Below are 11,636 nucleotides of genomic sequence, written 5' to 3'. Positions count from 1 at the left end.
GGGAGGAGGCCGAGGAGGGCTGCAGGGCAGGCCCGTTCATGGTGGAGACCCAGGTGGTGCGGCGGGGCTGAAAGACATGTGGGTGGGGGGGCGACAAGGAGTGAGCAGGTGGGCAAGCAGGTGACGGCCCATCACACACCGCGCACCACAGCAGAAATCCGACACGACCGTAACACCCAGTGCTGGTGAAGATGCAGGGAAACACACACTCTCCGACCAAGTGGCATTCTGTAAGGGGCATGGCCAACTTGGGAAAATTGATTCTAGACTCTGGAATCCTGCTTTTGAAGGACAAAAACCGTATGTATGATCATCTCAATAGATGCAGAGAGAGTATTTGACAAAATTCAACATAACTTTATTATAAAAACTTTCAACAAATGATATGTTGTACTTAACACACTGAAGACCCTATACAAAGGCTGAGCTCGGAGGCTCACGCCTGTAATCCCAGCACTTTGGGAGGCTGAGGCAGGAGGATCGCTTGAGCCCAGTTTGAGACCAGCCTGGGCAACATGGCAAAAGCCCATCTCTCCAAAAAGACAAACATAAAAATGAGTTCGCATTGTAGCACACGCACCTGTAGTCCTAACTACTTGGGAGCCTGAGGAAGTCAGGGCTGCAGTAAGCCATGATCAGCCATTGAACTCCAGCCCAGGCAACAGAATAAGACCCTGTCTCAAAAAATAAATAAATAAATAAAATAAAGACCCTACACGATAAGCACACAGCTAACACTGCACTTAATGGTGAAAAGTTGACAACTTTTCCTTTAAGGCCAGGGATGAGAAAAGGATGCCCACTCTGGTCACTTCTATTTAACACAGTACTGACAGTCCTAGCCAGAGCAATTAGGCTCTAGGAATCCCACTTTTAAGTATTCAAGAGAAACACTTGCTCCCTGCTACATATTTCCTGCCTCAACGTTTATAATGGGGAAAAACTCTAAGAGACAACCTAAATGCCCACCAGTTGGAGACTGGTGAAAGAATCTGGCCCGTCTATAGGCTGGAAGACTCTGCAGCAGGGGGAAAGGGTGAGGAAGACCCACGCCACCACCTCTGGGAGAGAGCTCCAGGGCTATTCACTAAGTGAAAAAGCAAACAGCAGAACAAGACACGCTAGACGATCCCATTTACATGAACATACATAAAACCAAACTACTAATGTTTATGTGTACACAAACATTTTGTAAATGGTGGGCAAGAAAGGTCTGGCAGAAACAAACCCATCCTGAAACAGTGGGTATTTCTGGGGAGGAATCAGAACTGGGGTGTGGGGATGGTGGGGATGGCGGGGAAGTAACTAAGAAGCTTGTTACTGCTTATCTCTAGCAACAGTGGCTGAGAACACAGATTCTGGAATGTGGATTCAAATCCCAGCACCTGCCAGACGCGGTGGCTCATGCCTGTAATCCCAGCACTTTGGGAGGCCCAGGTGGGTGGATTACTTGAGTTCAGGAGGTAGAGACCAGCCCGGCCAACATGGTGAAACCCCATTGCTACTGAAAATACAAAAATTAGCTGGCTGTGGTGGCGCATACCTGTAGTCCCGCTACTCAGGAGGCTGAGGCAGGAGAAATGCTTGAATCCAGGAGGCGGAGTTTGCAGTGTGCTGAGATGGTGCCACTGCACTCCAGCCTGGGTTACAGAGCAAGACCCTGTCTCAAAAAAAAAAAAAAAAAAAACCCAGCAACCACTACTTACTGGTTATGGGACCTTAAGTGACTTATGTGACTACTCTCTGCCTCAGTTTCCCCATCTGTAAGAGGGGAACCATGATCATGACTACTTCATAGACATATTACGAGCATGAATTGATGGACATAAAGCCCTAGAACGTAGAAAGTGCTTAATAAAGACTGGCTGCTATTATTGTTATTTCCGTGTTGCAATGAGAGTATATTAATGGTGTCTATAAAATAAATATAAAACGGGCCAGGTGCAGCAGCTCATACCTGTAATCCCAGCACTCTGGGAGGCTGAGGTGGGCAGATCACCTGAGGTCAGGAGTTTGAAACCAGCCTGGCCAACATGGTGAAACCTTGCCTCTACTAAACATACAAAAATTAGCTGAGTGTGGTGCGTGCCTGTAATCCCAGCTACTCCGGAGGCTGAGGCAAGAGAATCACTTGAACCTGGTAGGCAGAGGTTGCAGTGAGCTGAGATCATGTCACTGCATTCTAGCCTGGACAACAGAGCAAGGCTCTGTCCTGGAAAAAAAAAAAAAATCACACACCAAAAACAAAAACAAAAATAAATATAAAACAAAAAATAAAAAGGAATAAATTAACAAAAGTCACAAGGGGTCCAGAGGGATTTCCTGCACTGACAGGGGACCCTCAGGACTGGCAGACTTTTGCCTGCCCATCTCACCTGGGGCATCCTTCTCCTCCCGTGGCCAGAGGGCCTTTCCTTAGGCACAACATCACCAGAATGGCACTGAGATCCCCCACCCCTCTGCTGTCTGCGGTGCAGAACAGCTGGGACCTCTGTGGGCACTGTCCTTCCTTCCTCATGACCCTGGTTGGGCCTGGGCCCCTGCTGGCGACCACATGTCCATGTCTGCTCTTCAAGATGGAGAAGAAAAGCCCTCCCTACTCGGGCACAAAACGGGGCCCCAGATCCCTGATATCAGCACACCCTGAATGAACAGTGGTGCCACTCCAATGACTCTCTCCCTGGGCAGGGGTAGTGGCTGCACAATAGCCAGAGCCACAGGGGCCTGGGTACAGTTACCGTCTCCAACCACGCCCTCCTTCATCCTCCCTTCAGGTATTACTGAGGGCCTACTGTGTGCCAGACACCAAGCTAGGCCCCGGGATACCATGGTGAACAGCACATACGAACACTGCTCTCCCAGGGCTCACATTACAAAGGGGGCCACGTATTGGCTGTGTGGCTCCTGACACCTGACTAAACCTCTCTGAACCTGGATTTCCTTATCTGGCAACCAGGTAGCAGCATGGCATCCACCTTGCAAGGTGTCTGTAGAGAACCCATGAAAGGGAAAGCAAGGTGGAGATGCGAACCTGCAAATGGGGTTCTCTGTGCCACACACCCCTCCACAGGCACCGTCTCTGCATGTGGCCATGTCCCACTGGGCATGTCTGCAGGACAGTGGCAACGAAGGGTCCCCTGCCACATGAGGCCATGGTGGAGCCCCCATGGCCGATCTCCGCAAGAGACCCCAAAAAGCAGAAGTAGGTGCCTCTGCCCTCACTGGAAGGGGGCCATGCAGAGTCGACAATTGTTTGTTTGTTTGTTGTTTTTTTTTGAGACAGAGTCTTGTTCTGTCACCCAGGCTGGAGTACAGTGGCATAATCACGGCTCACTGCAGCCTAGACCTCCCAGGCTCAAGCTATCCTCATCTTGGCCTCCCAAAGTGCTAGGACTACAGGCATGCACCATGACACCTGGCTAATTTTTGTATTTTTTTGTAGAGATGGGGTCTCACTATGTTGCCCAGGCTGGTCTCAAACTCCTGGGTTCAAGCAGCCCTCCACCTTGGCCTCTCAAAGTGCTGGGATTACAGGCATGAGTCACTGTGCCCTGCTATAGTCGACAGTTTTGTACATCACAGGGTCCTTGGGACCCGCACACAGTAGGTGCTTTGCAGTAAGTAGTCAGTAAAAGCTGTCAGGCAGATGGGAAGGGAGAGTGAGGGGCCACATCTGCCCTTGGCCACCATGTTCTTCCTGCCCCTGAAGGGGGAGGGTCTTACCCCTGCATGAGGGCACCTGTTCTTGGTCAATCCTACTCTTCCCCATACCCAGCCTTCACACAGGTGAGACAGGCACTGCCCTCGTGGCTTGGAGGATACCCAGATCGCTCTGATTCCAGACCCAGGCTCCTGCCCCACCTACACGATCTGCCTCTAGTCACGCCAGCTGCCTGTGGGTGTTGGCATGAGCCATTCCTTCTGCCCTGTCTGCTTCCAATTGCACATAAGAGAAGCCTCTTCTGAGCTCCCAACTGAACTTGACCTTCAGCACACTGGTCACACTATCACTTGACAGGATGCTTTTATTAGTGACTATCTCTCTACCAGACTGAGTTCTATGAGTCATTCCCTGCTTCATCTCCAGCTCCTAGCATACAGCAGGAGCTCAATGAATGTCTCTTGAATGAATGAACATATGAATGCAAGAGATCAGTTGGATTTGCAAATTTGTGCTCTCCTGGCAGATGCATGGCAACCAGCATGAACCAACCTCCCCCGCCCCCTGGGCCATCCTACCTTCTGCAGCCCTGTATGTCAGAGTCTTGAAGCCCAACTGCAGGGCCAAACTCTGGCAGAAGACTTCCTCAGAACAGCTGCACCCACTCCAGGTCCTTCACTGTCCAGGCAACGGCTGGGAAACCCCCTCACTGGGCCCCTTCCACCAGTCCTCCCATAAAAACAATGGCATTTACTGAGCGTCTGTTACACATCAGACATTTTTCTTTCTCTTTTTAGAGACAGGGTCTCACTCTGTCTTCTAGGCTCGAGTGCAGTGGCACAATCATAGCTCACTGCTGCCTCGAACTCCTGGGCTCAAACGATCCTCCTGCCTCAGCCTCCAGAGTAGCTGCGACTACAGGCTCATGGCACCATGCCAAGATCACATTAGGCATTTTTCTAACTACTTTTGCAAAACATTACCTCTCCCAAGGTTCCTAACAGCCTTAGGAGGTAGGTCCAACGATTACTTCCATTTTACAGATGGGAAAACTGAAACAGAGCAGCCCCATAGCTAGTGATCATAGAGACCCCCACACAGAGGGGACCCCCAGAATGTCTGATCAGTGCCTAAATGCACACAGGAAGGGCTCACTTCCCAATGAATGCTTATTGGATGAATGAGTGAGTCCCAGAGGAGAGAATATAAAGGTCTCATTCAGCTCCAGTGCGAGTCAGCAGTCGGCAGTAGCTCTGTCCAGGTCCCAGACCGACCAATGATAGGAAAACAGTCACAGGGCAAAAGGAAGAAAACAAAAATGAGAGGCTGGGCTCAGTGGCTCACACCTATACTATCAATACCTTGGGAGGCCAAGGTGGGAGGATTGCTTGAGCCCCAGAGTTTGAGACCAATCTGGGCAACATGATGAAACCCTGTGTCTACTATAAATACAAAAAACTTAGCCTGGCATAGTGGCCAGGCCTGTAGTCCCAGCCACTCGGGAGGCTGAGGCAGGAAGACCGCTTGAGCCCAGGAGGTCGAGGCTGCAGTGAGCTATGATCACACCACTGCACTCCAGCCTGGGTGACAGAAACAGACCATATCTCTGTAAGAAAAAAAGAACTGATGTCTGCAGTGTGCTTGGCACGGGACTCATGAGTGGCTGCTGCTATTTTCTTACTATTACTGTTAGAAAAGAGCTCCAGCCTCAGAGTCAGGCTTGCCTGCCACGGGAAGCCACAGGGGGGTCTGCCTCATGGGCTGGGCTGGGGGCGTCACGGGGAGCTGGAACAAAAGACCTTCTCAGGGGAGAGGCGGCTGCTCAGGCCACTCTGGGCAGGAAGTTGCCAGCCCAGAGCAGTCAGCTGCGGCCCAAGCTATGGAAGGGACCGTGCCAGGGAGGTTTTCCGGCCAGGAGGGCAGCCAGGCCACAGGAAGGTGACCCCTCTCTGGCCCCGGCCCTGGCCCAGGCAGTGGCGTTTATTGGGTGCTTACTATATGCCAGGCGCAGATAAAAAGCAATTGATCAGATGGTGACAACCCTGGGATCAGGGCTGACAAGCTGTGGACAGGAAGCAATGATGATCACGCCAGGGGACCTGCAGCCCCCAGGTTTCCACTGTAGGGTATGAGTTGGGGGCAGAGTGTCTTTGGGACACTTCTATCCCAGCACAGAGCTTCGGGGGAGCCTGGTCAGCCAGAGAAATCAACCGCCTTCCCCACAGAGGGGCCCCAGCACCCAGGAGAACCCCTCACCTACTCAGGCTTCCTTCTGGGGCAGGAAGCTCCCAGCTATGGGGGTCTCCAGGGTTTCCCTAAATCCTGTAGCCAGGGGAGGGGCAGGATGATGTGGAGAAGGAAGATCTTAGCCTGCTGCATCCTGGTCCCCCACCCCCAAGTCCCTGCCTGCAGCAAATAACGTGGAGGCAACTAGCTGCACTCCCAGCAGCCGGGGCTGGGGGTGTCTGCATCTCAGGACTCCAAGCTCAGAACACAACCAGGTCCACCAGAGGGCTACTGAGGGCCTCAAAGCAGCAGTGGTGCCTGGTGCTCCCCAAGAAGCACAGCCAGCCTGAGGCACCCTGGAGCCACCAAGTCAGTGAGAAATCACAGGACCTTGAACAGCTGCGAACCTGGCTGAGCTGTGGGGTCCCCTTAATCCATGGCCCCCCGAGATCAGGGCTTCTCAGTCTCTCCTCTATCTAATCACCCTGGATAATAGTGTAATTCGGGGAGGCTAAAATTTTCCTTTTAATGATCAGGCCCACATGCAGAGAAAGCCTTTATCCATGCTAGGAATTCCCCTTGCCGAGGCTTAGAGAGGATTTTTTTTTTTTTTTTTTTTGAGACAGGTTTGACTGTCACCCAGGCTAGAGTGTAGTGGCATGATCACAGCTCACTGCAACCGCGACCTTGTGGGTTTAAGCACTCCTCCCAAGTATCTGGGACCACAGCCATGTGCCACCATACCCAGCTTTTTTTTTTTTTTTTTTTTTTTGTAGAGAGAGGGTCTCACTGTGTTGCCCAGGCTGGTTTCAAACTCCTGGGCTCAAGTGATCCTCCCACCTTGACCTTCCAAAGTGCTGGGATTATAGGTATGAACCACTGCTCCCGGCCTGGTGAAGAATTCTTTAAGTGTGGTAAATGAATTTAAATTGGGCCAGTCCAGAGCCTCCACTCTCCCCTGCCCCAGCTCACAGACATAGGCAGGAAGTCTCACACCTTCAGAGGGGACACTTCCTCCAGGGAAGTCTCCCGGTTGAATCTAGGCCACAAGGAACATTTCTATCTTCCCCATGCCTAGCACCAACTGTTCCAGGAGCCCAGATCCTGTGTCCTAAGGAGGCCCAGAGAGTTGTGGGATTCTGACACACACTGCCTGGCAGGCGGCCTGCTGCCCTTTCACAGCATTTAAGTTGCCAGACGCAGAGATGCCCACGGGAAGTGGGGGGTGAAGGCAGGGGCCCTGGGGAGGCAGAGAGGTGGGTTCTACACCAGGCCACGGGGCAGCCGGCAGGGCACTGATGCACCCTTACTGGGGTCACCTTGTGCCCCGGGGACATTTATCAGGCCAGTGCAGTGTTCCAGAACAGGAAATGTCCTCTGGCTTCCTCTGCCCACACCGCCAGCCTGACATCCCAGCCACCGCCCCAGCTAGGTTTCAGAAGGTAGGGAAAACCAGGAACCATCGCCCTGCGGGAGAGGCAGCACCGTTAGAATCCCACACATCCCCCATCCCAAGGCCGTGGCTTCTTCCTTTCCCTGCCTCTGGGTTGAGGGCAGACAGGGGAGACCCTAGGAGGGCAGCCTCTGGGTGAACCTCCTCCCCACATGCTGCTTGGGGACATCAGGAGGGACATGCATAAGCCCTCAATTACCTCGCTTCTCCCAGCATACACTGCCCTCTCTGGGCCTCTCCTCCTTGAGATGACACCAGTGTGTGAGCTCTGAAGGGCAGATCCCATGTCAGAGGTCCCCTTGTGTGTCCACCTCCCTGATTGATCACATTCCCAGTGCCCCAGCCGGGGCCCCCCATTGGGTGCCCTGTGAGTCAGCCCTTGTGAGCAGGGCATAGACTTCCTCCCTCCCAGGCCTCCCTGGGGACACATGTCCTGGGCAGCAGCCGGCTCCCCCCTGGCCAGACGGGGGGCGGCCACATCCGGGTGGGCCCCTAGGGGCTCCAGGCCTGGCTCACAAGGAAGCCTGTGGCCCAGCCCTGCTGGCCGACCCCTGACAGGGTGGCGTGGGAGGAAAAATCTTCTATCCAACTGCTCAGCTGCCGGGTTTCCGGCTGGGGCGGGGAGTGGGGAGGGCGCCAGGAGGACCTGTTCCCCTGGGGAAGTGTCCTTTGCCCCTGCTGGGAGGAAGGACGGCTAGTGGTGGCCAGCAGAACCCTGGAGCCCTGGTAGAGGGACGCTGGTCATCACTCCGGTGGCAGGGCCCCACTGAGCAGATGTCCAGTGGTGGCCCTGGTCCTGCTGCCAGGCCTCAGGACCTGCTCAGTCTCCAAGGGATCTCAGGCCCCGGGAAGCTGGGGAGTTGGGATGCAGGACTCCTGGGTCCAATAAGGCCTGACTCAGCAAGTGACCCCAGCTGAGTCACTTCCCTTGGGCAGCCTGCCCGCCTCAGTTTCTTCGGGAAGGGTGTCAGTGAGGAATGGGGTCTTGCAGGGAATGAGCAGCTAGCACTGCACCACTGCACCTCTGGACTCGCTGAGGCAGGCGTCTCCGGTCTGCCAGACAGAGAAGCAGCTTCCTGCCTTGCCTCATCAAAGATGCTGAACGCCTGCGGGCCCTTAGGGACCATTTTCTCAGGAAACCTGGCAATTAAGTGCCAGCCCCTATTGGGCATGAACAGCAATGGCTTGCATTTATTGAGTGCCAATTGCATGCCAGGCACTGTGCATGCCTCCTCTTCTCAAAACCACCCTAACAGGGAGTTGGCAACACTCCTATTTCATAGACAGAAAGACCTGTGGCTCAGAAAGGCTAAGGGACCAGCCCAAGATCACACAGCCAGAGCAAGTACAGCCAATACAGTTCCAGTCCTGACACTGTACTTCACACACCCACCCTGGAGAGGCTGGAACTCTTGGCTTCCATCGGGCAGGTGAGGTCCAGACCAGAGAAGCCAGGTACCCTGCCTAGGACCTCACACCTGGAAGCTGGCAGAGCCCAGATTCGGCTCCAAAGCCCATACTGCTACCAGGGAGAAGTGGGAATTTAGCAGGAAAAGTCTCTCGTTTTAATAATAGCAATAATATCGACTATTGTTAATTGAGTGCCAGGCTCAGTGCTCAGTACCTTATGTGCCATGTCACAGCAAGCGCACAGCTGTTAAAGCCTTTCACAGATGTTGTCTCAATTGCCTCAGACAGGTTAAGTGACCAACCCAAGGATTCCCAGCAATGGGAGACCCTCATGAACACCAGCCCTCAGAAGGGTGGGGGGTCATGTAAACTGAGTCCCAAAGGTGTTTTCAGCAAAAGGAGCTGTATTGGCCCAGACTGTGGGACAGCTCCCTACTATGTCCCTACATTGACCCTCCCCACCTTGGCTAGGGAGGGCACCTGGTCTCCCCTCACCAGAGACAGGTAGCACTGAGACTGGCAGCTAGGAGGTCCTTCCAAGTGCCTCTGGCTCTGCTCCACCCAGGATATGGAGAATGTCCAGGGATTGCACAGCGGGACCCAGAAATCCAAGGGCCCAGCAGTCCTGTGGGATCTGATTTGTACTCAAAAGTTCTATTTATTGGAGAAGGAGGATCAGGTCGAGGTTTGAGAGGCATGGAGGTGGGGGGATGAAGAAGGAAAGCCAGCAGAGCTAACACTCACAACAAAAAAGATCATTCCAGCCCCAAGGCTACTTCTCTTTCTCCTGACCAAGCCACTCTGGACACTGCGAATTCACTCATTCATGGTTCCCGTGACCCTAAGAAGTAGGTACTATTAGCACACCCATTTCACAGATGAGGAAACTGAGGTGGGGCAGTTAAGCAAGGCCTCATAGCTAAGGAAGTGCCCAGATCTTCAAAATTCTGCTCCCAAAGACCCAGGAAATTCCAGTGCTATGTATGCAAGAGATGCTCAAGGAAGACTGCTGAAGGAACACCTCATAGCCAATAACAATAACACTAATGAAGGCGATGATAAAATCACCACTACCACCACCACCTGCAACTGAACCGCTCTTTGCCAGGCAGCAGGTGCTCATTACACACTGGCTCATTAAATCTCCACTGCAAACCTGTCATTCCCCCATTTTACACAGGGGGAAACTGAGGTTCACAAGAGTCACTTGCCCACGCCTTCAGCTGAATGGAGGCAGTAGGAGCAGCAAAACAGTCTCCAGGACCCTCCTCACTATCCTCCTTCGCTTCCTGCTGAGCCCCTGAAGACCCTGAGCCCCCAGCTGCTGATGCTCTGGGCCAGCCCCTTCCCAGCTGGCCATTCTGTGGCCCACGGGGACTCACAGAAGTTCTAAGAATGCTCACCCTTTGGCTCAGAAGGATTTTCCCTCCCAGAGGGGAGTTGTGGGAAAAGGCTCAAGAAAAGTGCACTAAAAACCCTTCCAACTTCCCCCAGTAGGCCCTGGTTCTCATCCCGAGCCCAGCCTGCCCAGGTGGCCTCTGCCGGCTCTCCCTCCACGAGGGCAGGTCCCGAGGAGCCTCCAGAGCTGTTTCCACTCAGGCAGCCAGGTCAGTGATGGGAAACCCAGACACAACCTGCGCCTGCATCCTTGGAGATCCACCCGCCCACTGCCCTGGCAGGGGCCCTGAGGCCTGGCTGCTGGCCGGTGTTAGAGAACTGTCATCTCCCTGGCGAGGGGCTGCAGGTCAGATCTCCGGCCCTCCTGCCACCAAAGCAGGCCCTGCAGACATCGCCTTGCCGGGGCTTCTACTCGGAACCCCCGACCAGATTTCACTTCCTCCCACTCAGCCCAGCCTGGCCGTGCCCCTCCCTGGAGGCCCCCAGCTGCAGGCAGTGACCTCCTCACCTACATCATTGTGGCTGGGAATGGGGAAGAGAAACAGGAGAATGAGGAAACTAAAGAAAAAAAGAAGCGGGACAGGCAGGAAGACCCTCCTCTCCAGTTCCTCAAATGCAGTCCCCCTCCCTCAAAACAAAGCTCCCCTAGCCGGAGGGAGGGAAGGGAGGGGAGGGGATTTCTGCACCAGGCATCAGAGGCCTCTGAAATACCCTCCCTACCGTGTGGATCCAGAAGACCAACACACACTCCAGACGTGTTTTTGGTCAGGGGATTCCCAGGGAACCCCAGGCCAGAGGTGTGAGAGGATCAATCCCAGAAACCTGTGTCAGGGACGCCTAGCCCTGGTGAACCGCCCAGTTCAGCAGCATGTGGGGGCCTGGCCCGGCCCACCTCGGCAGTGCTGGGACTGGGGAGAGGGGCTTCCTGAATCAGGACGCTACCCTCTTAGCCACATGGTCCGGAATGGGGTGTGGGGAGGACCGGCGCATCCTCCCCCGCTGCCCCCACACCCAAGGGCTCATCTGTGCTCACGGTCTCAGTTTGACTACTTTCACTTTCAGGGTAGCAATGGGTGACCCCCGACCGCTCCTCCCCAGGCACAAGTTGAGGGGAGGGCCGCCCCCAATCGGCGAGGCTACTGTAGGGTGGGCTGGGGGCGTCAGCGATGCCCTCTCTCCCATCCCACGGCTGCAGTTACCCCAACGCTCTCCCCAACACGTGTGTGGGTGGGGTAGTGGCTGAGTGGGGGTCGTAGGCGCTGGGAGCCGTCACCCCGGAACGCCTCCATCTGAGTTAGCTGCAGGGCAGTATTTTGGGCTGGGGGTGACGCGCACAGCCCGGGCAGAACTGGACACGGGGCCTCCTCTTTCCCTACGAAAGCCCGCCCGGCCCCGGAGGAGGGGAGCGCGGGCAAACGCCGGCTCACCTGAGAGACAGGAGCTCTGGGCCCGGCCGGCCCATGGCGTCGCGCGCCCCCGGGCCCCCGA

General features: G+C 54.6%; 1 protein-coding gene across 1 annotated transcript in view; it reads right to left on the bottom strand.

Moving 5' to 3' along the window:
* The window catches only part of SH2B3 (SH2B adaptor protein 3), a 46,114-nt gene extending 34,504 nt beyond the window's left edge, over nucleotides 1–11,610 (bottom strand). Inside the window, exon 1 of the mRNA XM_011937118.1 lies at nucleotides 11,576–11,610. Within this exon, the coding sequence (XP_011792508.1) occupies nucleotides 11,576–11,610 (35 nt within the window). The remainder of the gene's footprint in view (nucleotides 1–11,575) is intronic.
* Between the last annotated feature and the right edge of the window lie 26 nt (nucleotides 11,611–11,636).

The sequence above is a fragment of the Colobus angolensis genome, unplaced genomic scaffold, assembly GCF_000951035.1.
Source record: "Colobus angolensis palliatus isolate OR3802 unplaced genomic scaffold, Cang.pa_1.0 Scaffold10, whole genome shotgun sequence".
NCBI lineage: Eukaryota > Metazoa > Chordata > Mammalia > Primates > Cercopithecidae > Colobus > Colobus angolensis.
This window is presented reverse-complemented; position numbering and strand designations above follow the sequence as displayed.